The sequence below is a fragment of the Meleagris gallopavo genome, chromosome 24 (genome assembly GCF_905368555.1).
Source record: "Meleagris gallopavo chromosome 24, MGAL_WU_HG_1.1, whole genome shotgun sequence".
Classification (NCBI taxonomy): Eukaryota; Metazoa; Chordata; class Aves; order Galliformes; family Phasianidae; genus Meleagris; species Meleagris gallopavo.
The window spans coordinates 2,614,336-2,640,498 of NC_139427.1; the positions used below are offsets into that span (position 1 = coordinate 2,614,336).

Here is a 26,163-nt window from a genome sequence, read left to right on the forward strand (position 1 = left end):
CGTTCTTACCTCGAGAGGCGGGAGGCCGTCGTCAACAACCAGTCAGAGCTAAGCCGGAAGGAGGCGAAGAAATGCGGAAGTACACATCGATCCCGGAAACGATTGACCGCTTCCGGCGTCGCGACAACCAATTGGAAAAGAGCGAGGGCGGGACGAGGGAGGAGCCCGCCTTTTTTAAAGCGGCCGCGGCGGTGCGAGGGTGTGGTGGGGCTTTGTCTGCGGGGCGGGCGGTGTGTGATTTGTGATCTCGGCCTTCTAGTTTGTGGGTGCGTTTCCTCAAGGTGTGTGGCTCTTCTTTACAGTGAGAGCGGTGAGGTGCTGGAACAGCTGCCCAGAGAGGCTGTGGATGCCCCGTCCATCCCTGGAGGTGTTCAAGGCCAGGTTGGATGGGGCTCTGGGCAGCCTGGGCTGCTGTGAGATGTGGAGGTTGGTGGCCCTGCGTGTGGCAGGGGGTTGGAGCTTTGTGATCCTTGAGGTCCCTTCCAACCCTGGCCGTTCTGTGATTCTGTGCGCTGTGGTAGGAGCATTCCTCAAGGTACGTGCTGTGGCTGCTTGTGTGGAAAAGCAGGACCTGTGCAGAGCTTTTTAGATCCCTTGCCTGCCCAGGCTTGCTGTCAGCATGGTGGTCAGTGCCTTCCCCTGGTGCTGTGTCAAACAGCTCTGGCCAAGCACTCTGTTTTTATTGTTCATAGCGATGCTGTATAGCATGAGAAACCCCTTTAACCAGTGTGGGCCAGCTGTCCCAGTTCTGCCCCCACCCCCTCATTAGCAGGGCAGCGCACGAGGCTGAAATATCACAGAATCATAGAGGTTGGAAAGAACCTCCAGAGATCGAGTCCAACCCCCCTCCCAAAGCAGGTTCCTTACACCAGGTCACACAAGTAGGTGTCCAGGTGGATCTTGAATATCTCCAGAGGAGAAGACTCCACAACCTCCCTGGGCAGCCTGTTCCAGTGCTCCGTCTCCCTCACCGTAGAGAAGTTCTTACGCACAATTATGTGGAACTTCCTATGCTTCAGTTTCTGGCCGTTCCCTCTTGTCCTGTCTCCACACGCTGCTGAAAAGAGTCTGGCCTCACCACTCTGCCCCCTACACCTTAGATATTTATAGACCTGGATCAGGTCCCCTCTCAGTCTTCTTTTCTCGAGGCTAAACAGACCCAGTTCACTTTGTCCTTAATTAGCATAAGTCCTGCTTTACAGCAGCTAAAATACCAATGTGTTACCACCGTCATTGTCCCTATCTATTTGTTTTGGGGTGGATTTCTTTCTGGTTTCTGCACGCAGTTAATAAAAGTCAAAATTAAATATACTTAATTATGTTGCAAATTTCAGAGCGTGAAGCAGGTGGGGGAACTGCAGTATCCTCCTTTCCACTGCTACTATGCAGCCCATCCCACCTGCATGATGCTGTGAGCTTAGCAGCAGCAGGTGTGGTCACACAATGGTCCCACCTGGCTCAGAATACAAAGCATGGCAACGGCCATCCTGCTGGGTCCCACAAGGGTCGTGAACCTCAGGCACTAAATAGACGTAGGGGCAACTCTGTGGTGCCCTCAGCTGGGATTTTGCTGAAGGAGAAACACTGACCTGTTGGAGCACATCCAGAGGAAGTTTAAAAAAAAGATGCTTCAAGGGATGGAACGTTTCCCTTTGAGGACAGGCTGAGTGAGCTGGGGCTGTGCAGCCTGGAGGAGAGAAAGCTCCAGGGAGACCTGAGAGCAACCCTTCAGTAAATAACAGGGGGCTGTAAGAAAGAAGGGGACAGACTTCTTAACAGGGGCTGTTATAGGACAAGGGAAATGATTTCATACTAAAAGAAGGGAGATTTAGACTGGATATAAGGAAAACATTATTTTATGGTAAGGGTAGTGCAGCACTGGCACAGATTGCCCAGAGAGGTGGTGGTTGTCCTGTCCCTGCAGACACCCAAGTTCAGGCTGGATGGGGCTCTGAGCACCTGATGGAGCTGTGGGTGTCTCTGCTCATTGTAAGGGCTTGGACCAGATGGCTTTTAAGGGTCCCTTCCAACTCAATTGATTCTATGATTCTATCATTCTATCTAAAACATGGTGCTGTAGCAGCTACAGGAAGAAAAATAACTCTGCCACAACCAGGACAGAGGCTTCCAAGTGGCTCTATCAATATGTTAAAGGTTGCGTAACGCATCTGTGAACTCACTGGGGTGTGACTTTGGAAATGTCTTGAAGATAAATGAGGACCCAGTGTTTCCAGTGTGCTTCTCGTTAGTAGGAAAGCATCTGAGGCAGTCAGCTGGCAGAATCTGTGTATCCCAGCTCCCGGTGCCCCTTGTACAGAGAGGTTGCCTTTGGGAGACCCCTTGGCCCTTCTCTATTATGCTCAGAGCTGTAAAGGTTGCTCTTTAAGGGCTTTCTGAATGAAACTTGGGGCTTAACTGAAGAGTGCTCAGCAGTATAAAGATAGAGGGTTTGAGATGAAGATCCTGCTATTCACCCTCTAAATCTGCTGCTCTTTTTCCCTCAGTATCCTTCTCCAGAGGAATACCAAATCTGATCTCGCCCCCCAATGCTTTGAGGTCTTCAGATTGGAAATGCCAAGCACGCTTTGAGGCAGGTACGTGGCATTCATTAACTCCAGTTGGAGGCTGGGCAAAGGATATAATTTGATAAGAATGTATTTGGGAAACAGAGCCATTACCAACGTTTGTAGGTGGGATCACTCAGCTAGTGTTAAGGAGTGTGCTTCCTAAGCCAGCTGGATTGTTGCTGGTGATGTCAAGGAAGTCCTGACTGCATCCAGAGTCCTTAATCTGTTTTTTTTTTGCAGTGTTTATAAACAAATGCCATGCACATGGCGTGTGGAGAGGATGTGGAAGCAGCAGGGCTGAAGTTGTAGAGAGAACATGACACGTCTGACTTTGCTATTTAAAAACAGTGTTATAAATTTAGCTAGTTTAGTTGGAGTCCTTGTAGCCTTCAGTTTGACAAAGATAAATGTTTAACATTCAGTGAGAGAGGGACTGCAATGCCCAGTCCTATCAGGGGGGGGTTTCTGGGAAATTGCTTTTCTTGCAAAGTGGAAATAACTGACAAGTGGCACACCTCGTTTGAGGAATTTGTTCTGTGTCTTCTCCCATCCCCTTGCTCTCTGCTTAAGCACAGGACACAGTGAACTGCAATTTTGCAGTGTCTATTGTCCAGGTCCCAAAGGCTCAATGGTCCCACAGGTATCCATATAGGCAAGATTGATTCCAGAGCTGGCAGGTTCACATTTGGCCCAAAACATGTGGTTAAAATCCTTCCCGCCTCCTTTCTGGTCTGTTTCTGCAGTTTGAGGCTTTGAGGTGTGTTTCTGTGTTGCAGGACTGGAACAGCATTGGTGAACAACAGGAAAAGTCAAAGGAGATGTGCACAGCTCTTGCTAAATGCAAAACTGGGAATGTCATGCCCCTCAGGCAGGAACCACTTTTTCATGGTATGATTCACATTTGTGTGTTATTTGTACTGTGCACAGTGATAACTGTGATCTGTGATAAGATCATAATCCCTGGGAAGCCTTATGTACCTCAGGTAAGGTAAAAGCCTGGCTTATGAGCAGCACTGGATATTACCTGACTCAGAAGTCATGCACAACTTTTATGGGGGTTGAAGATACATATCCTGTATCCCACATGGTGTTTTTCCTAACATCAGGATGGAATAAAATTTTCTGCCTTACCTTGCAGAATTACGTTACTTATTGTGCTGGCATTTTGTCTCACTTTGTGCTGTGGTCCATTAGAGTAAATAAAAGTGGCTTCAGGAAGCGGAGTTGTTTCCTCCCTCCCACAGGAACAGGAGGTTATCTGCTTGCTAGAGGCTCCAGGGAAAGAAACCCGAGTCAGAGGCTGTCTTCCTCACAGCTCTGGAAAAGAATGGCTGGAGATTTCTGGAATGTGAAGGGCCAAGCAGCCTTGCTCCTTAGCTGTTCACTGCAGCAGTATGAGCTTCCTCCTGTACCTTCCAAGAACTCATCATTAGGCCAAAAGAGAAGGCTTGCTCCAGTCGGTCAGGTATTTATTCACACGCATTCAAAAGCTATTTTTAAAACACCATAGATATCAGCCAGGCCCGTGAGAGTGTGGGTGTGTGCAGGCATACGCTGTTTATACTACAGCATGCTCTGTCTACTATACTGCAGCTTCTCCACAACCTGCTCAGTGACGTGAGTAATTTATCACATGTTGTTTATGCCATCTGCTCTCAGAGGAAGGCACTGCGCTGTGTTTTGGAGAGGTGTTTAATGCGTAGCTGTGCTATCAGAGGCAGTCACAGATTGATGCTCTGAGCGGAAGGCAGTAAACTCTGACGGTGTTTCATTCTGGAGTTTATTTCCCTTACTCACCTGTATCATGTGGGATCAGAGTGGAATGCTGATGTGAAGCTTTATCTTCACGCTGTAATGCAGGTGATTGGTTTTTCTCTAAGAAATGTAGGGCCAAACTCTAAAGCTGGATTTTGGCAGTCCTTGCCACAGGAGGAGGTGGACAGATGTTCCTCCTCAACCAGCAGAACCCTTCCAGAGCCACGGTGCTGCTCCATGTGGCTGAGGTCAGCTCAGCTCAGCCCCATGCTGCAGGGCTTATGTGCTGGGCTCTCATTCCAGCAGTGCTGCTGTGGGTGGCACAGTGCAGCTCTCATCAATGCCACACTCCTGCCCTGCAGCCTGGCTGTGTGAGATTTGCACAACTTCTTACAGGGCTGTCCTTCAGCCAGTGCCCACATCGAGTCCAAAGCTGTTGCTGCTGTCAGCTTGTGTGAGGCAGCTCTCAGACGCATTGATGCCATCAAGCAGCCAGCTGAGGGTTTTTACCTGCATTACAGTGTGAAGCATGTGAAGATAAAGCTTCACATTAGCATTCCACTCTGATCCCACATGATACAGGTGAATAAGGGAAATAAGCTCTAGAATGAAACACCGTCAGAGTTTATTGCCTTCTGCTCAGAGTATCACATCTGTGACTGCCTCTGATAGCACAGCATTAAACACCTCTCTAAAACACAGCTGAACTAAGTGTAGAACATTGACGTCTCCTGCAAGCTTGCTACCCAGCCATATCATACATAAGCTGGTTTTTGGGCCTGTCTGTGTCCTCAGGTTCCTGGAGGAATCCCGTGTCAAAGGCCCAGATCTCTCCATCTGGCCCCTCACTGCAAGAAAGACGTGGAGGCCCTGGAGCGGGTTCAAAGAAGGGCAACAAAACTGGTGAGGGGTCTGGAGCACAAATCCTATGAGGAGCGGCTGAAGGAGCTGGGGTTGTTCAGTCTGGAGAAGAGGAGGCTCAGGGGAGGCCATATTGCTCTCTATAGCTACGTGAAGGGAGGCTGTAGCGAGCTGGGGGTCGGCCTCTTCTCTCGTGTAACTGGTGATAGAACTAGAGGGAATGGCTTCAAACTGCACCAGGGGAGATTTAGGCTGGACGTCAGGAACTCTACTTCTCTGAAAGAGTGGTCAGGCACTGCAATGGGCTGCACAGGGAGGTGGTGGAGTCACCGAGCCTGGAGGTGTTGAAGGAACGTTTGGATTTTGTGTTGAGGGACGTGGTTTAGTGATTACTATCGGTGACAGGTGGATGGTGGGACTGGATGATCTCGCAGATCTTGGTGTTCTGTGATTCTGTGCTTTTGTAGACCTCCTGACGCCGCGCATCGCGCATCCTTCGAGCACCGGATTCCACGCGAGACAGAGCTCCGGCCTCAGCTCTAAACCCGCAGCCGGGGGTTGGCAACGAGAGGCAACAGCACCCCCGACAAGCGGGCGCTGCCCTCGGGGTCCGCCCCGTGTCCGCCGTGCTGCCGGCAGCGGGCGGAGCAGCCCCGCCCGGGGGCGGCGCAGCGCAGGCTCCGGCCCGGCTGCATAAGCCCGGCGCTCTGCCCGCTCCGAGGTCCGCGCGGCCGAAGCGGTGCACGATGGCTTGGGCGGCACGGAGCTGCCCCTGCCTTCTCCTCCTCCTCTTCCTGCTGCTGCTGGTCGCCCCCGCGCTGCCGGGCCCCGCGGGTGAGTGCGGGACGCGACCCCGGGGTGGAGCGAAACGAAGCGGCCTCTGAGGCCCGGGAGACGGCGGGGATTCCGCTTCTCTCCCTGCCCGACCCTGGTGTGACGGCTGTTGGGTCGTGCGGTGGGACCTTTTGTCGTGGGAAGGCCGGAACGTGGGGCTCTGAGCTGCTGGGGCTTCTCGTCATCACCTTGTGAAGCCTCGGAGGGATGCGGGGAGGGATGTGTGTTTGTGCTCCGGCTGCAGGTGACTGCTGGTCCATGGGGAATCGTGGGTCTGGATGGGCAGCGTGGTCACAGCCCTCCCAGAAGCACTTGGTGAGCAGAGAATCACAGAACGGCCAGGGTTGGAAGGGACCTCAAGGATCACGAAGCTCCAACCCCCTGCCACGTGCAGGGCCACCAACCTCCACATCTCACAGCAGCCCAGGCTGCCCAGGGCCCCATCCAACCTGGCCTTGAACACCTCCAGGGATGGACGGGGCATCACAGCTTCTCTGGGCAGCCTGTTAAATAGAAAATACAGCAGTGCTGCTGCCCAGCTTGGAGGATGCTTGTGCTGTCCTGCATGGAGGTGACCGTACAACCGTGGTGTCTGCAGTGCATTCGGAATCATAGATTCATAGAATGGCCTGGCTTGAAAAAGATCACAGTGATCATGGAGTTTCGATCCCCCTGCTATGTGCTGGGTCGCCAACCACAATGATGCAGTGGGATGATGGGGATGCCCTGCTCCTCGTGCACAGCTGCAGCCATGGCTGAAGGCACTGAGGGCATCACTGGGGTCCCTCCAAGCAGCTGCTCCCTGTGCAGGATCTCAAGTGCAACACAGTGCAGCTGTGACAATGCAATGACACCGTGCTTTGTTCGTAGGCTTTTAATGAGTTGATACTGTGCTCTGTTATAGTTTCAATTCTTTGAAGCTCATACTCTGTTTATGGACTTGTAATGAATTCAAACAGTGCTCTGCTCTGGGCTTCAAGGATGCTGATCCTGATGCTCCATGTAGATGTTAGGCTGAAACATCTCATCTGTTGTGCTCTTTCTATGGAAAGGGTAGTGTGTTAAACTTGTGTTTGTCATGAACACACAGTTTTATTGTCAGGACTTCATAATTGAGAAAGCTTGTCTGAAGCTAGTAGTGCTGAGAAGTAATTCACCTGTGGTCTGAGTGGCACAGCTGTGAGTTGCTCGCTTGGCACCCAACGTGCTGCTCTGGACTGGCTTGGAAAGTTGGCTTCTGGCTGGTCCTGGAGCCCCAGGTGTGGCACCCATGGGTGCTGTGTGCTTGTGTGTACCACAGGCTGCTGCTGGCAGAGGGTTGGTGCTTCCATCCCTGCTGGGATAGGAGGAGCTGCAGGTCAGTGGTGTTACTGGAGGTGCGCAGGCAGGGCTGCTGTGACAGCTGTATCCCAGCTAGTCATCCTCAGTCTGTGACAAAGGATAATAGACCTTTGCATCATCCACACCTCCAGCTTCTCGGGCTGAGATGTGAGCGCTGTGGGTGCTCCCCAGTGAGGTGAGATATGAGGCAGAAATGAGGTGTTGCCGGAAACTGCTAATTAAAAATTCCTGAATTAATGTAATTGTAGAGTGGCAGGTGACCATAAGGGGTTGCGTGTCATGCAGCTTTTCCCCTCCTGTTTGTGTCTGTAAAAGACCTCAGCCTTTGGCTGTGTAAATTCGTAGAGACCCAAAGCAGCGTTGCCATAGGCATAGGCTTCTTGCCTCTTGGTCTCTTCTCTGATATCAGGTTGGCCTCGCTGCACTTCATCAGTCTTTAAAGGAATTTTTTAAGTGTCTGAATGCTCAGGTTTAAATTTTAGGTGGAGGTGCAGTGTTTGGTTAAGATAATTCATGAGAATTATTCATAGTTCTTGAGAAGCACGGCCCTGCCTCCCCTGTGTTTTGAGAGATCTGGGACAATCGTTCTGCAGGGTAAAGAGGTTTTTGTGGCTATTTCCTCTGTGTGGAGAATAAAAAGAGGAAAGAAATATCAGCGTAGCTCACGTTGCCTCTTGTAGCAATTTGTTTTTGGAAAAAGGAAGTTTGAAACATGACTTTGTAGTTTCTGCCTGTCTTGAACGTTCTCATTTCTTAAGAAAAAGTTTAAAAAAAAAAAAAAAAAAAAGTTTATTTGCTCAACTCTACTGAGTTCTGTGATTGAATGTGTGCTGCGTGGTTTCCTTTGGAGACCAAACACAGACAGCAGCATTTCTGAGAAGATGCATTCCCACGAAACTCTGCTGCGAAGAGAGCTGACATCCAAAGGGCTGCTGAGGTCTGGAGGAAGTGAGTGGGCTCTGGGAGCAGCACGGGTGGGAGGGCTGGGGCTCCTGGGCCCCCAGCCTGGGAGAAAGGTTGTCTGGGTGGGCTCTGACATCTGGCACCGTGGTTTGGCTTTGCTCTGTTTCTCTTCGAAGTGAGGTGCAATGATAGAAGGTGTTAATGGTGATACCAGGAAACAAGAGCAATGGCTCTTCTTGCAGAACAAGAGTAGCTGCTGTCCTGCAGACTGATCAGTTTGGCTGTGGAGAGGGCAGAAGGAGTAGTAGGAGCCTAGGCAGGAAGCACTTACAGCATCAGCTGGAGTTTCAGCATGAGGGACATGAGAGCATTCCAGCAAATATTGCCATAGGAATGCTCAATATCCTCATTAACTTCCAGCACCTCCAGTAAAACGTTAAGAGGAGTTACATTAATCATTCTTGTCTGGTTTAATGCTAAACAAATATTTCATCAAGTGGATGAACGTGCTTCTCTTGCTGTGACAGCCGGTCATCCTTTCCTGCCTTCTGAACAGGCTCTGTGACACAAGGAGAGACACAGGGAGACCTGCCTTCCCCTGCACGTAACAGGTTGGGGTGTACCACCAAGAGATCAATGATTGAGTGTCATTCTGCAAGGACATCTGTGTTCCTGACCACACAGGTCTCTCCTGAAACAGGTGCTGCCTGGCAAAGTCCTTTGTGGTTCTGATCATGAGATACAGGGAATGCTTATGGAATTTGCACTCAGAAAGGATTAGCAGTGCAGGTAATGTGGGGGTGAGAAAAATGCCAAGCAGTGAGGTGCAGCTTTGGAAGGACAGATGCAAAGTGCATTTCTGAGGTGGAAGTAATTGTCTGCACAGTGTGAATGGGGTGCAGGAGTGTCTTGACAGGAGAGGAAATGAACCTTAGAGTAGGTTAAGCTGCAAGTGAATCATCCTTGCTGCTTGGTGCGGGGAAAAAAATAAACCAATGTAGGTAAATAAATACACAAAGTCATCTTTCACGAAGCATAGGAAGCCTGACCAAACTTTTAAAGCAGCTTCAGCCTTCCTTGGAGCAGCAGGTGGCTGTGAGGTGGGTGCATGCAGGCTCCCTGCAGCCTGCACCGGAGCAGCTGCGTGCTGGAGCTTGATTTGTGCAGCAGAACTGCAGCTGAAACTTCAGTTTGTTTATTTTTCCTACCGATGTAGGGTGTCTATCTGATCTCACTGGAACAGGCCTGGGAAGGAGTTAGGGTAACAGAAGGGTGATGAATGAGGTGATGTGTTGGTGTAGGCGACTGTGGCTGTATTGCTGTAACTGAGCCAGCAGGCATGCCTGGGCTGTGAAAGTGGGGATGCTGCCTGACCTCTGAATGCAGATCTTACCTGTCAGGGTAAGGGCCTGACGTCTCACCTTGGTGTCTGAAGAGCCCTAACATGGCTTGTTTGGAGGGCTTTCCTGCTCACAAAGTTCTCACTGCAGATCTGTGGCGGGGAGGGAAGGTGATTCATTTCTCCCCAGTTGCCTGGTAATTAAGGCAGTCTTTAATGAGACAAGATAAATACAGCGGTTGTAGTTGCTTTTTTCTTCTTGGAAATAGCGTGTGCTACAGCCAGGTGGGATGATAAGCAATGGGCTCCCAGGTACAGTGCACAAAGAGCAGTGCATGAAGCCCTGTAGGTTATTGCAAGCTGCTGTGCATAGAAGCCATTCTCATTACACTACAGTAAGATTTTTCAACAGGCAGTGGGGTAAAAGCTAAAAAAAAAAAAAGAAAAAAAGAGCTTATCTTGGGAGAACACAATGAGAAATCTTCAAACTACAGACCAGCTGAACATCAAGGTTTGGTTTTTGCTGTTACTTCTGCACCTCCTTCAGAACAAATTGCTATGAAGTGAGTTGTCTTTGTACCGAAAGTTGTGGATGGATTCTCATGGGCAGCATCCATCCGTCCGTCCTGGAGGGTGGCATCCTCCTGCAGGCATCACTGATGAGTTTTTTGCACAATGAAGGAAAAAGGAAGGCATTGTAGCCACGTTTTGATCCCCAGCATGGTGGTGGTGAAGTGGGGGAGGACAGAAAGCTGGAGGAGAGGTGTCAGGATGCTCTGAGAGCTGGAAGTGAGTTCCCCATACTGATGTGCCTCAGAGCTGCCGTTCCCAGAAATCCCTCCCACTGCTTTGTGCAATGATTCACTCTCCCAGCTGCTGGGGGGGCTGGGGTTGAGCACACAGCCTGCTGGGCGCCGTGGGGCCAACGCTTCTGTCCTTGTGATAAAGGCTGTTAAAGGTTGGAGCATGGCAGAGCGGGGCTGTGCGATGGCTTGGGGGCAGGACGTGAGCCTTGTGCCTGGAAATGGAGAGCAGTGCCATGCTGGGGCACACGGTGTGATGGGTCATCTGGGAAGGAAGCGGCCCTTCCCTGTGCTTGGGGCCAGGGAGGTTCTGACACTGTATTTTCTGTGGCCTCTGAACATAAGGGCTATTTTCAGGAAGTTTCTCTGATTATTTTTTTTTTATACTTTTTTTCCTCTCCGGCAATCACAGTAATTAATGAGAACTGTGCTGCAGAACGTGCCCCCTGTTTTTGTTATCCTCTATTTCTTGAGAAGAAATCCAGCTTGTAACCGTGTGACAGAATGGCTGCGTTACAGATGGTCGTCCTGCAATAGCTCTGCATTCTCTGAGCCGACCCTCCTGCTTCTGCTTCCACCAAAATAAAACCACCACAGGCACGTCCTGGTGCCAAGGAGCACAGCTATTCCCTGCCCCTGGGTCCTGCAGCTCGCACTCTCCTGATGAGCTCACTGATTCCATTGCCATGAGCTAGGAGAAGTGCTGCTGCTAATCCTGCCCAGGGAGCAGCTCCAGGCAGCAGCATGCTGATGGGGAAAGTGATTAACGTGTGCAATTTGTTACTGTTTACGTGCCTGTGCAGAACTTGCAAAAAGTGCTGTCTTTTTTTTCTTTTCTTTTTTTTTTTTTTAATTCAATCAGGTGATCTGTTGCATATGCAAATAATTGATGAAGGAATCTGCAAAAAGGCTGCTTGCCTGTTGTGCTTCGGTTGTTTTTATGAGGTCTGTAAGTGCTCTCTAAGAACACAAGGAGCGCTGGTTTTGTCAGCAGCTTGGTGAGATGTGCAGAGCTCCACGGGGCTGGCTGGGAGCTGAGCACTGCTGGAGCCCCAGGGGAGTCAGAGGAGGCTGCAGGCAGGGCCTGAATTTGGCACCGTCCTTCTGTGTGCCCTTGAGCAAGTTATCTGTGCTGGCCTGCTTTAGGTGCTCTGATTTCTGCTAATGAAAGGAGATGGAATATGAGATGGGACTTGCCTGTGGCATTTTCTCCCCCTCTGCCTCATCCTTCTGGTTGTTTGTTTCTTTGGCCAGACTAACTTGGTGGTGGCAATTCTCTTTTGCTTTCTAGGTTTCCAGGAGGTTTCTCAGTTGTCTTCCTACGAAGTTATAATCCCACAGAAGTTAGGAAGAGAGCGACGAGAGACCTCCAATGTCTCCTCAACACAGGTACTGGGTTACCAATGCCCTCAGTTCAGTATCTTCTTCCTGACAAGGCCTGTTCAAAATCAACCTTAAGTTCTCACACACAAACAAATCAGCCAAGTCATCTTGCAGCAAATAAGTATCCCTCCTTACAAAAGACATTGCATGTAGCATCCACTTCCAGCCAAGCTCTGGGAGATGCTTCCTTGCTGCAGAGGTTACAACAAAGGATCTTTCATCTGTGGTAGAGTTGTTAAGCACTCGGGAGAGTTTCAGAGAGGTGAAATCATTAACCTGGGAGATGCTGTGGATGTGATGGAAGAAGCCCTGAGCTGCCTGGTCCTGCTTTAAGCAGTGGTTGGATACCTCAGGGGTACTTTCCAGCCTGTATTGTTCTGCTGTAATCACATAACCAAGGGCTGCACACCTCGAGGTATTTGGATTAGCCCAACTGTCTTAGTCACAAATCTTATAACCGTGGCAGAATTTAATATTCAGAAAAACGTCTTAAAGTATATTGCAGTCATTAGTAGCACCAGTAGTGCCCTTGCTATGATATTTAATGCAGAGTTCAGGTGATTCAGCTTATCCACTTAGCAGCTAGGGTCCTTCCGTGTTAAGTGGAGCCAGCTCACTGTGTTCAGTAATAATAAAACAGTATTGTCCTCTCCAGCTGTAACTCAGTTTGTCTGTGGAAGTCTTATAAACAAGGAATGTGAAAACCATGAAGCTATTTTGAAATAGCTTCCTTCATGTGAGTTTTCCCCAACTACTCAAGAAATGCCAGATTCTGGAGGTAGGGACAGTTATAAAATAGGCTTCAGGCTCACCTCCATGTACTTATTTCTGCTGCAGTGCAACCAGCAAGATCTAACAGGGAAAGTCTGTCTGCTCAGGGTCAGGCAGCTTCCATGTGTGGAAGTGATGTGTGGAATCCTAGCCTGCTTTGTGCTGAAAGGGACCTTTAACAGTCTTTTATCTTTACATCCAGGACAAGGTGTCATATGCTATTGAGATAGAAGGAAAAGAATACACAATCCATCTGGAAAAGAACAAGTAAGTGATGAATTTCTTGATTTTTTTTTTTTATTTTTTAAATTCCATTTGTTGTGTCCAAGTAACAAGCTGGCAGGTAGCATGCTGGTTTTGGTGGCTGAGGTTCTTTAAGAGAAGGGCAGCCACAACCTAGCTCTGAGAAATCTGCAGAGAAAGTCAGTGAAAGTGAATCCAGTCCCACAGTCTTGGCTACCGAGCAGAAATGTTGAACTGAACTCTGTGATCCTTCTCAGAGAAGGAAGCAGTAGTTTGCTCAAAGGGGACCTGGGGAATCGTTGAAATGATTCTTCCTTTTCACATCTAAAAATAAACAAGCTGAGCTATATTTCAAGTAAATATTCTTGCTTTCCTCTGGGTTTTGTTTGTTTCATTTTTTCCTCTGTCTCAGTAGCAGAAGTCAAAAGAGGAAGCTGACTTTATCTCCCAGGTCTTAATATCTATAACTTACAGAGAATATGTTGTCTGTCTTGCTTTTAATTTTTAAAGGGATACTTGCAGCAGCAGCAAGTAAACATATATCAGGCTATTGCCCTTGTAATACTGTTTCACCCTCCTGATATCTTGGATTTTGCTGCAGGAGAGCACAACTTCTTTGTTAGTTTGTGAGAGTTTTCCTTTGAATGTTTCATCATTTAATTGCAATTTATGTGTTAGCGACACTCTTGGTTAGGATTGTCTTACTGTTCTGCTGTAGCATCATAGTCAGGTCCTGGTATTCCTCTGGTATTTATTCTTCTGTGTCCCCTTTCATTGCAGGGATTTGTTACCCAAGGATTTTACAGTTTATACCTACAATAAGGAGGGGAAGTTGCAATCTGAATACCCAGATGTCCAGGTAGGGCTTCTTTCCTACTTGCATAGCATTGCATTTAATCCATGCTTGCAGCTTTTTCTTGGCAAGCAGACTGCCTCTAGGCTGCCTTTGAAAATTGGATTGTTTCTGTAGGGTAAGAATTAACAGCAGCTTGTGTGATGCAAAAAGCATGAGAGTATTTCTATTGGCTTCACTGCTCTTACAAATCACCATTGCACCTTTGTAAGGGAAGCATTAGTGCCTTGATTTGTAAGATCTGGTGTTTGAAAACAGAGCACCTGAGTTGACTATTTCCTTCCTGTTAAAAAAAAGAAAAAGAGTTTAAAAAAATGAGAGAAAAAGCTTTTTCTGCACAAGATCCCAGAAGTCTCGGTGACCTTGATTATTACATGCCTTAGCATTAATTGCCAAAAGCACAGGCAACGTGATTTACCTGACCCCTATCGTAGCATTTAAAAACACACTTGCCAGATAATTTTAAATGTCTTTGCCATGTGTTGCCATCTCGGTTAGTTCCCAAAATGTCTAATGCAGAGGAGAAAATGGAAGTATTGTGCCTCGCAGGGCTGATGAGGGACGTTCTGTGTGACTGAGCTGTTCAGGCTGCACAGCGCCGTGGTGAGGACAGCAGATGTTGGCCTTCTCCTCGTTAGCAGGGGGCTGCACACAAGCCAAATATTCTCCCAACTGTTTCTGTAGATGTCTGAATGATAATTTGGCTCAAGTCTGTAGGGAGGGGCTGGCCTCAGAATATTTGGGGTGGGGTGAAAGGCTGCAGTTCAGAGCAGGATAGCTTAATGTCAGGCTAAGAAATCCAGTTGCTAGGTAATGCTTCTGAGCCCTGCTTGTCAGTGTTACAGCAGGGTCAGCTCTGAATCCAGCTTCAGGTAGAATGAGTCAGTGAGGGGGTTTCCAGCTCAAATCTAATTGGTCCTATCGAGTTGTGAGGAGCAGATGCCTTACAAACAGGATTCAGATCCCTGTCTCCCTGCATACCTGACCTTTTGATTAGCTTTTCATGTAGAAATCCTGCTGGCATTAAGGCAGGTGAAGAAGTTTAGGTGTGTGCTAGAGGAGGAAATGCTGATACACTGTAGTAAAGCCCCAGGAAAATTAAAACTAGACCAGATACAGGGTGCATGGTGGCTTCAACTTTAAACATATGATGCTGTGGAATTGCAGGCTACTGCTGGGCAGTGGCAGGCAGCAGTTATGTGATCGCTGGATGTGCAGATGGAACATGTGTGTAATGCACCTTTGTTTTCCTGTGTAGGATCACTGCCATTACCAGGGATACGTGGAGGGGATCCTGGACTCTGTTGTTGCTGTCAGCACTTGCTCAGGGCTCAGGTAGCAAACTCACCCTTTGTTGCAGCTGTCACGTGGGTCTCACAGCTCACTGAACACGAAACAAAATTCTTGCTCTGTTTTTAACTACTGTTCAACCAGATGGGAATCATTGACAGGGACCAGCTGCAATAGTGTGTGCCTTCGTGTGGTTTTACTGCAGTACCTTTTGTTCAGTGAGCGTTAACAGATACGTGCAACATCTTCAGTGATGGAATAAAATGTAAAGTGGAGCACGAGTCTGCAATTTTTACAAAAAGCTTCAGATGGGATTGGAAATTCCTTCTGCATTGGATTATCTTCCCTATTTTCTGGACTTTATTTGATACAGAATCATGTCAGGCACCAAAGTTGGGACAGTAATTGAACGAAGTGTTTCTGCTTAAGGTCTGTGATTTAATTTCTTGGGCACTGCAGAATCTTATGACTGTGTTTATTTTGCTGTATTTGCAAAAGCCCTTCCAGGTGACAGGCTGCTTCCAGGCATTGAGTGAAGCATTCTGGTTTGCAAGGGCTGAGATGTAGACATGCCTTTAGTTATGAAAGAATAACTGTTGTTTTGTTTTACTGTAAAAACCTGCCTAACCATCCTGTGTTTAATGCAAGAATTCTCTGCACGCTGCCGTGTCTTAGGGGTTTGGTGACAATAGGGAACGTCACCTATGGCATTGAGCCCATGGATTCATCCTCTGGCTCTGAACACATCCTGTATTCATTGGATAATGTGAAGAAAGAGCCCTCGACGTGTGGAGTAACCACTGAAGGCCATGAAGAGGGAGAACATACAGGAGAAAATCACCATCCTAGTATGACTCAGCTGCTACGAGTAAGTGCACCACCTCCAGTCCCCTACAGTGGATTTCATGAATGTTCAGCTAAGAATATGGCAGCAGCTTATCAGATTTCTCTGGGGCTTAACACATACCTAAAGGTTTCTGATCCACTGGGTTTTCTGCACTGCTGGAAAACAGCTTGGTTGCAGTTTCTGCTTCTGCACACGGCAGTGAGAGTTCAGTGGCTAGTGAGATTGCTCACTGGCAGAGCTTTTGGGGGCTTTTAAGGGCAGGAACATTGGAGCTTCGTTGGAGAAGCTCGTTACCAAAGTATGACGTCAGAAGCCAGCAGCATCTTGTGTTGTTTATTCCATTCTCCTTGTAATCAGAAGAACAGATTGATGTGAAGTTGTCGTTTAGAGGCTGGCTATATTGGAACAAGGTCGCAGGAAAAGCAGGAGCATAGAAAAATTCTTATTCAAAAACAAACCAGAGGGCTGCTTTGGTTGACACTGGAAGTCCTTGTATAGCTCAATTTCAGTATAAAATGCTAGTAGGGAAATTGTCATTGCTTTGGACTGCTCTTCTTGGTTTTGGCTTTGGTTTACATCTTGGCAGTATGCCTTGGGTGTGTCTCTCAAGCCACTAGTTGTATCGAGTGAAATATGACAGTATATTTTTTTTGTTGCTGTTTACACCTGAATTCATCAACTCGAAATGGTCTCAAACCTTTTTTCCACAGAAAAAAAGAGCCATCCTACATCAAACGAGATACGTGGAGCTATTCATAGTTGTGGATAAAGAAAAGGTACGGCTTGGATTGTGGGTCGCTTTCTCTTCCTTCTCCCCAGGAGATGAGTTGAAAAGCTGCCAGTCTCCATTACTCCCAAATGGATTGTTGAAAGACAGCCACGCTTTAGCCAAGATTATGCAAATGTTTTATACCAGCCTGTAACTGAAGAAACATCTCCTATATGGTACGCCTCTGGAAAACAAAAAACTGTCAGACGTGGAGAGGTTCTATCAGCAAAGAGTTTAGTAATGATGGAAAGCATATGGCAAAAGCTGCCTCTTGTGTTTTCTCTTGGATTATTGAGCAGCTGAGTAATAGCAATGAAGATGCTGTTTTCCTGATGAGTGCCTTCCAGGCAGGGATTCAACCTCATGTATTCTAAGCAGAACATTGGGAGCCTGGCAAGAATGACTTCGGTTACTAGTCTGAAAATACTTTATTCATTTTGCTAAGCCTTGTCTTTATCTGCTTTTCGTGACTGAGTTTCTTTGTCTTGCAGTTTGAAGATTTTGGGAAAAGTGAAACAGAAGTAAGAGAACATATGGTGCAGTTGGCAAACTTCCTTGACAGCGTAAGTTAAAGATGCACCATCATTCCCATTTAATGCTCAGTGTGACTTTTCAATCATCGATCCTTTTGTTAATCAAAATCTATCTCACTGGGAAAATATCGATTTGAATTGTTTAATTAAAAAGTAAGTTTTCACAGTCGGATGCATAACACAAAACCACCCGTTCTTCTTTGAAGCTCTTCAGAAATATTTCTCCTCCTTATGTTTTTCTTCCCCAGATGTACATCATGTTGAACATCCACGTCGTGCTGGTTGGCCTGGAGATTTGGAAGTATGAGAACATCATTAGCACAGATGGAGGTGCTGGTGATGTGCTGGCAAACTTTGTGCAGTGGCGAGAGAAGAACCTTGTTTTGCGCCGGAGGCACGACAGCGCCCAGTTTGTTCTGTGAGTTGAGGTTCCTTCCCTTTGACTTTTAAGAAGCTTATTCTATTCCTGTCTGCTCAGCCTTGCCTTGCTATCAGGGGTGGCTGCTCACTTTCAGCAGAGAATCCAGTGCTGTGTTTTACATAAAAACATTCCGTGCCAACTTAAGCGTTTCAAGGTTTCTCTGGTCTGTGAACTCAGCATCTTTTCTGACAGATCTATTTCTAAATCATTTCTTTTCTTGTCTCACACGTCCTGCAATGTTGTATTTCATACTGTGGACAGCTTGTAATCAGATAATCCTTTGTGAGGATTGTACACTGCTTAGACTTGTAATGTAGGGCTTTTTCACATGAAAAGAGTTTAAGCCTCGTGCTGAGCACTGCATCTGAATGGATCAAAAGCTGTTTCTGCATTTGCTATCTAGAAACCAAGAACACGGTGTGAGCTCTGACACATGACATTGTGTGTCTGTGTGGTTGGAATGATTCTCTTTTTCTCTTAATGACTGTAGGAAGAAGGGGTTTGGTGGAACAGCTGGAATGGCCTATGTTGGAACAGTGTGCTCCAAGAGCCACGCAGGAGGCATTAATGTGGTGAGATGTCTTTAGTAATACTGTGAGTATGAACAGGATTTTAAAAAGTGCCTTCCTGGAAGTGCAGAATCTTTAATATTAAGCAGAGCTGAAGTGGCACACGTGAGGAGGTGACAGGATTTCTCTGCTGATCTTTTAAACACCCCTGCTTTATGTTAATGCAGTGACAGAGTAACAGAATTGTCCTTTTGGCATTTAAGTGAACAATCACTTAAATTGGCATTGAAAACAAAAATCTCAATGTAGACTGCCCACTGTTTTTTCTCCGTTTTGCTCTTGTGCAGTTTGGAAAAATCAGTATACAGATGTTTGCTTCAATTATGGCTCACGAGCTGGGACATAACCTGGGGATGAACCATGATGATGAAAGGGTCTGTCACTGTGGAGCAAGCAGTTGCATTATGAGTTCTGGAGCATCGTAAGTAACTGATAAAACGGGAAGCTTTTCCCTTTGTATGTGCTCAGTTTTTGGAAGTCATAGGGTAGCAAACATTATGCTTGCTCTGTAACCTGAGGGGCTGATTTGATGTAGAAATCTTCTCGTTTTCTGTTACAGAGGGTCAAGGAACTTCAGCAGCTGCAGTGCAGAAGACTTTGAGAAGCTGACCCTCAACAAAGGGGGAAGCTGTCTGCTTAATGTTCCCAGGCCTGATGAAACCTATACCATCCCCTACTGTGGGAACAAGCTGGTCGACATGGGGGAGGAATGTGACTGTGGGTCACCAAAGGTTTGTAGTTTGCCATGTTTTACAAATGCTGCCTGAGTCACCTTGCCTGCTGGCTGGGGGGCAACCTTTGCATGCATGGCTGTGGGTGTGATTTCACAGAATTTCTGTTTTCAGGAATGTGAAAGTGATCCTTGCTGTGAACCAGGCACGTGTCGGCTCCGGTCCACTGCTGAATGTGCCTATGGAGACTGCTGTAAAAACTGTCGGGTAAGACTGAAATTTCTTATTTGGGAGTGCACTTCACTGCTTAAAAAAAGGAGAGCGTTTGCCTTGTCAGTGCATACGTGGGAGCAGCAGCTCTTGCTGTTCTGGGGAGCATCACCCAACACCCACAGAGAGCAGCAGATCGATGCCTTTGTTGTTGAGGGCGCGCTGTGGGTTGGGAGCACTGCTCTCTGCTTTGAGGTTTGCATGCTCTGATGCAGTTTCTCCCTCAACTGTCTCTTCAGATCCTTCCTGGTGGAACTGAGTGCCGGGCGAGTAACAACGAGTGTGACCTTCCAGAGTACTGCAATGGCACATCCCAGTTCTGCCAGCCTGACTTCACTGTTCAGAATGGCCACCCCTGCCACAAGGAGGAAGCATACTGCTACAATGGCATCTGCCAGTACTACGATGCACAGTGCCAGGATATATTTGGCTCAAGTGAGGAGGAGCACGGTGTTACTGTTTTCCTAGCAGATGTAGTTAAAAGAAAACACTGAGGCTATTTAAAATATCCAGTTGTTTTCCTGTAGCAACGCAAAGAATTTGGAACAGTGGCATTTATGGCTTTGCCTTCACATGTCTTTTGTTACAGTTAATGCTGTGCTGGTGATTCAAGTAGTGATTTTCTTGCTTTGAGCATTATAGTACAGCTTCTGGCTTATAGGGCTTGCAGAAATAACATCCAGCCTATTGTACCACTTGATAAGTGACTCTTTTTTTACGTGGGACTTTGTAGTGCTGGCATTTTTCACTCTTTATCATTTTGATCAAGCTCATAGGCTATCTGTTTTGCATGGAAATTGTTAGACGTAGGAGAATTGGGCTGGAGAATGGAAATGTAATGGTGTGAGATGTTTCTGTCTCTGTTTAACCTGGTTCCTCTGTCTGGGGGGGTGGGCTGTTGTTTTCAGAAGCCAAAGCTGCCCCCAACATTTGTTTTGCTGAAGTGAATTCCAAGGGTGACAGATTTGGCAACTGTGGTTTCCATGGCCATGACTACAAGAAATGTTCCAGCTGGTGAGTTGAACCAAATGCATTGGAAAGTTCCTAAATGTATGACTGACATTTTATTTGGGTGCCATAGTATTAAATTGGGCTTTTATGGGCAGAATCACTTGGGAGAGTAACATTATGCTATAATCTAACCTTAGTGGCAGTGCTGACATCATTCAGAAACCACCAAGAGATAGCTTAGAAAAGATCTGTTTTACTCTGAATTCTGATGCTGTTAGTAAGTAACACAAAGCCCTCACACTTCTGCATTTGTAGGTTTTGTTGGCTTTTGTTGTAGTTTGTCTGGGTCCAACTCTTGCCCATGATATTTGAAATGAGCATGAAAGTTCAGAGGGTTCTTCTGTAGCTGAGTTTGAAGCTGTTGCCTCAGGGTATCTTTGCCTGACACGTTCAGATTTGGGGCTGTAGCAGGGAGAGTTTGTGCTACATCTCCCATCACTGATCTCCTAAGCTCTTCACATACAGGAAAAAGCATCACTACAGTATTTGTGTGTTGATGTTGTAGGAATGCCATGTGTGGGAAGCTGCAATGTGAAAATGTGGAAACTATGCCTGTTTTTGGAATTAAGCCTGCCATTATCTGGACTCCCAGTAATGGCACCACTTGTTGGGGTGTAGATTTCCAGCTGGGCTCTGATGTCCCTGATCCAGGAATGGTGAATGAAGGCACCAAATGTGGTAATGGAAAGGTAATTAACACATTAAAAGTGACTTTTGTAGAAGAGTTGTGTACCTGTGGAGTTGAGGTTTAACATGGAGGAGTATGTGACTTGTCAGAGAGCAGAGCAGCTGCAGAACCATCGGTGTGGGAACAGTGAGAGGGGAGAAGAAGTGGGATATTTTGGTAAAAAGTCATCTTGTTTGGTTAGCATGCATCTCTTAACTCCCTGTAGGTCTGTAGGCACTTCCAGTGTGTGAGTGCTTCTGTTCTGAACTATGACTGTGATGTGGAAAAGCAGTGTCATGGACACGGGGTAAGTGATGCCTTCCGAGTGAAACCTTCCCAGTTTTGTTTCGTTCCTGTGTTCTTGTAATTCTTGTCTGTGTTGTTTGCATATAGGTGTGCAACAACAACCGGAATTGTCACTGTGAGCCAGGCTGGGCCCCTCCTTTCTGCAATATTAAAGGCTATGGAGGGAGTATTGACAGCGGACCTCCCTATAATGGCAAGTAAAACAGAGGCAGCTCTGGGGCTGTGGGGCTGTGTTGCTGGGGATGGTGCTGGGCTGAGTGCAGAGTGCCTGTTGCTTTGAAGCAGCTCAGTTCTGAAGTGCTGGTGTGGGGCTCTTCACCAGGTTTCACCTGCTAGCAATCCTAGCTAGGGTTTTGAGCTCGAGGTGTTGCACTTCTTTCTTTTGGGATGCTGGAGATCTTTAAAGAAACTGGCCTGTTTTAACTTTCTTCAGGTGATTTCTGCCACCTTGGACCAAGGTCAAATTGGGCTTCTCTGTATCGAAGCTGGATATTGAAGTCCTTTCTAATCTTAGATCCAAACAAAACATGAAATTTGACATAGGGTTCAAATTCATGGATGTCAACAGGCATCCCTGTAAGGATGGACTCCTAGCAGTGGTGGCAGAGATGGGTACTGCCCTGTTCTGATATCTGCATGTGCACCTGCAGGACTGTCAGCTGGCCAACACGGGGTGTTGACAAGTCACTATTTTATTAATGTTTATTATTTGAGTGCAGACAGCATGCTTCGTTGGGTAGTAAATACAAATGTAGTCCCTGCCCCAAACATCTTACGGTATAGAAGACAGATACACCATAAAGAAACGGGGAGAGACAGAGGTTTGTGACACTGCATTGTTTGCAGACTTTTGGTTTGCTTTTTTTTTTTTTTTGGTGGAGGGAAGAGATGGGTGGGGAGGAAATTTTGTCTTTGTTTCATGTTTTTCCCCTCTCAAGGAACAGGTGCTAGGTCAGTGTTTGACACAGCAAGAAGATGCTGTATCTGTGCACGTAGAAGATACCTGTATGGGTTTACGTGGGGAGAGTGGTGCCTGGGGCAGCACAATTCATGCAGAGGAGAGAACAAAGTGAAAGGCTGTGACACTTCTCACTGATAGTTTGAAGATGAAAGAGGAGGCTTTAAGTTGGAGAAGACTTCTGCAGTGAGTTTGTGGAGCGTATAAAGAAGGGCCTGGTGTGGCTTCCTAGAGGAATAGGGTGGCAGAATGAACCTGGAGACCCTTGTTCATGAGATGGTGTGGATTTTGAGAAGCTAGATAGTAACAGCTGGGAGAGTCCCACCGTAGTGGGAGGATCAGGCCTAGAAAAAACATCTGTGCCTACATCTTGCAGTCTTAATAGATGCTTTAGATATTTCTGCCACGGAAAATGGAAGCTTGTTGTAGAACCAATCCTAATAAATGCTACAAGATATGTGACGTTACCACCACTCAGTAATTTCTTCCTCTCCATCCTTTTGTCCCCCAACAGACAAAGACAACTCACTGAGAAATGGGCTGCTGGTATTTTTTTTCCTGGTCCTGCCTCTCCTTATAGCTGCTGCTTTGGCATTTGCAAGGAGAGACCGACTGAAACGATGGTTTAGAAGGTTAATGTCACGTTGTCATTCGTAAGTACAGTCCCCTCTTCACCTTCTCTTCTGCCCTTTTGAGGTAGTCCTTAGATATTTCTTTACATAAGCCATTGCTGAAGTATGGAGATATATTCCAGTCCCAAGCTGTCGAGCAAAGACAGCTGCACCGAATGATGCATGTAAATTGCTCTGGGCAATGGCAGAAAAAAATAGATCAATTTTACATAGTGGGAGCAGAAAACTTTATTTTTTACCTTTATGTTTGTTGTTATGACTTTGGTGATGGGTTTTATGTTTTTTGGGTCCTATCTTTGGCGCAGAGGCAAAATAAAGCTGTCATAGCCCTAAACAGAAAAAGGGTTATGTTGTTTCTTAGATACATGGCAAATACCATCCTCCTGACACTTGGTATTTGCTAGGATGCTCTAAATCCATCTAGCAAGTAAGAAGCACTTGGATTCGTAGCCTGCTCGGTCATTCTGTCAAGGTTATGTGCTCACCCAGGTAACATCTCTTGGGTTTCAGGTCACTTCAGTCACCACCACCTCCTAGAACAGAAGCAGAACCAAGAGATTTCCCTCACAGAGGCGTTCCACATGGCATGCCTTACCCTTCAAGAGGTGTACCCGTGGTAGGAATTACTTCTGTCTGTTTTTATTTGTCTCTGAAGTGAGTGATGAGTGCAGTTGATGTTGTTGTTGTACGTGTAGAGGCTTCAAAGCTATTGTATTTTTTCCACTTCTCTGTTAAGAGTGAAATAGAAGCAATATTTCCTAAATGGGTTCAAAAGCTCCTCAGTATTCTTTCTACTGCTTAGAAGGAAATAATAACTGTCATTTCCAGGTCTGTTTGCAAGCAATCTCAGATATCACCTATATAATGAAACAAATTTGATTCCCTTTAGTGCAAATCTGTGAACGTTCTCATTCTGTTTTATCCATAGGACATGGAGCCAAATACTTTTCCTGTGCCATCCTACCCCATTAACCAGCATCCTCAGCAGGCTTACCACCAGCCCTACTACCCATCTCCACAGTACCAGGCCCTGCAGCCACAGAAGCTGCCTGCAAGGTTGGTTTGAGTTACTGCCAGTACTGTAACCAGCTGTCCTGGTGTATATGGCTTGTTGTTGCCTTCATCTTTGTAAGTATTAGGATATTTCATCAAACACTGTGAGCAGAACTGACCTTTTAGTGAAAGGAGTTTCTCCTTTGATTCACACTTGGGAATAAAAGCACATTTGCACATTTTATGCTACAGGGTGCTCTGAGGGCAGCAGAATTTGACCGTGGGGTGTTGGAAGTGAGCCTGCAGTGAGGCAGCTGAGTGTGCTGGAAGGGGAGAGTCTGTAACAAGTGGGCTTGGGCCGTGCTACTGCAAAGCGAGAGGAAGATAGGGCTGCTTTGCTGTGTGCATTCTGGGCAGTGTCAGGGCATTTTAGATGATGTCATTGTGTGGACTCACAGCAACTTGTCTGTCTTTACCATAGGCCACCTCCTCCCCAGCAGAAATGTGTACCTCAGAGACCTCCTCCATCACAGCAGAAATGTTTACCTCAAGGACGTTACTTTCCTTCTCGACCGGCACCTTTGCCCCCCAAATAGCTTTTGACTTCTTTGGGACCTTCACATGAGCTGACCTGTTCACTGAAGCAAAGCTGAAATTGCATTTATCCTTCTTGCATCGAGTGGCCCATGGTAACCCCAGGAGAAGCCTTCCTTCTGCAGCCATGGATAAGGCACAAGAGATATTGAAACGAGGAATGTAAACCTTCAAACAAATACCTCTACCAAAGCTCCAGGAACAGAAAACATCAAACCTGTTCTTAGATCTGAGTGTTGTGGCTCTGCAGCAGGGCTGTCCAGCTGGAAGTGCAGCAGTCTGCACTTAAGCAACCCTTTAAGTACAGCGCTCAGGAGTTGCTTTAGGTTTCCCCATTTCTGCAACGAGCCCTAAAAATGAAGTTCTTTGTTGTCGTCTTTCTAAATGTCCGGTGAAGAGTTAAAGTAGTCCATACCATGTTGAAATCAAGGAAATCTGGCTAATTAATCTAAACTTAGTTTGCATGGACTGGAAAACGTTACCCATTTACATGTAAATGGCACAAGTGGAATAAGGTATCAGTGTACTTTATCAGAGAAAGATAAATATATTCTAAACACGTTTATGCATGTATATATGTTTATTGATGTGTAATAATGCACTTAAATTCTTAATTTCATGCTGACTGACACTAAACTACGTGAACGTTAAGTTTTATTTAATGATTTTAAATCAGTTATTGTGAGTTGCTAAGTGAGAATCCTGTACTAACTTCCACTAATACCACAAATGGGTAGGGAAACAAAGGTACGACGAGACGTGGCCATTTATTTTTTTTTTGGTTAAAACAAATTGAGTTTTTAGCTCTAGGTTTTAAGTTGGACCTGAAGACTCTGAAGAAATCCCTGCGGAACACTGAGAAGCAAATAATGTGAATCTGCTGAGACCACCTGAGCTTCTCTGAGCACTTTAAGCAGGAGCCTGTTGACTAACGCAGCGTTGTCACCTAATCTTCAGCCCTTGTTAGTGTCAGTCAGGATGCTTACCTAGGCTTACTTGCAGCAGGTCGGGCTGCCATCGGTTTCTGTGCCACTGCTAAACCAGGTTTAATACAGTTCCCAAAAGAAGTGCTCAGCACTTGGTGTCACGGCTGTGCTGTGGGTAGAAACTGATGCTGGAGACAAATAGGAGAATTAAAACGGGGAAAACAACCCTGGAAGGTGTGCTTGGCTTTTTCACTTTGTGCTGGCCACTGAGTACAAACTTGCTCTGCAAAGATCCCCCATAGCATTGCCAAAAAAATTCTTATCTTCTGTATATACATATATAAATATATAGAGGGAGAGCGTTTGCATTTGCAGTAATAAAATACTTGAACTCCTGTGGTTTCCTATAAACATAGACTAAGATTTATAACACTATTAAAATCCATCAGGTGTCACCTCTGCTATCAGCAGACTTGTCCATGGGGGTCTTCTGTCTGTCCCAAGATGTTCCCTGTTCCCATTGTGTCCCACTCGGGTCAGGCTCTGCCATTTCCTGGCTCTGCTTTGTGTTTGGCAATGTGGGTTCCAAAGTGGGGAACTCACATCACAAAGTAATCCAGGATGTCCTTAATTGTACTTAAAGCTGTACGTGTGAACTAAAACTATGCTGAAAACGGTGCCTTCTAATAAGTTTTTATACTTCATTGTGCATGTTAGCAATATTTACAGGGTGGTGGTGTAGGGCAAGGAGCGTGCAGTTTTTAGACGTGCTTCGATGGAAACGGCTCCGATTTTAAATGTGTTGAATATTGCAGATGACTACTGATTTCCTTTTATAAAGCATACGTTATCCCTGCCCCCATTTGATTGGGGGAGGCTTCCCACTTACAGTGCTGCCCCGGGAGCAGCATCCCCCCCCCATTCCCATGAGCTTCTGGGACGCAGTGTGTGTGTTTGTAGCACTCGGGTGCCACGGACTTGCTGTACCCAACCTTTGTAAGAGCAAGCAAGCAATAAACACGCTGGTTTTGTACAAAAACCCCCTTTTGTCCT

The 26,163-nt window shown here is 46.7% G+C and overlaps 1 protein-coding gene across 1 annotated transcript; it reads left to right on the forward strand.

Moving 5' to 3' along the window:
- The first annotated feature begins 5,825 nt into the window (after positions 1-5,825).
- ADAM9 (ADAM metallopeptidase domain 9) lies at positions 5,826-26,149 on the forward strand. The gene is made up of 22 exons (XM_085208448.1): positions 5,826-6,017; positions 11,695-11,792; positions 12,760-12,824; positions 13,581-13,659; positions 14,912-14,988; positions 15,619-15,811; positions 16,501-16,566; positions 17,051-17,122; positions 17,341-17,510; positions 18,004-18,085; positions 18,370-18,503; positions 18,642-18,813; positions 18,928-19,020; positions 19,263-19,458; positions 19,932-20,037; positions 20,540-20,723; positions 20,928-21,008; positions 21,095-21,200; positions 22,480-22,618; positions 23,108-23,213; positions 23,526-23,653; positions 24,072-26,149. The coding sequence occupies exons 1-22, from the start codon at positions 5,930-5,932 to the stop codon at positions 24,184-24,186; spliced, it is 2,550 nt and encodes an 849-aa protein (XP_085064574.1). The 5' UTR covers positions 5,826-5,929; the 3' UTR covers positions 24,187-26,149.
- The last annotated feature ends 14 nt before the right edge of the window (positions 26,150-26,163 follow it).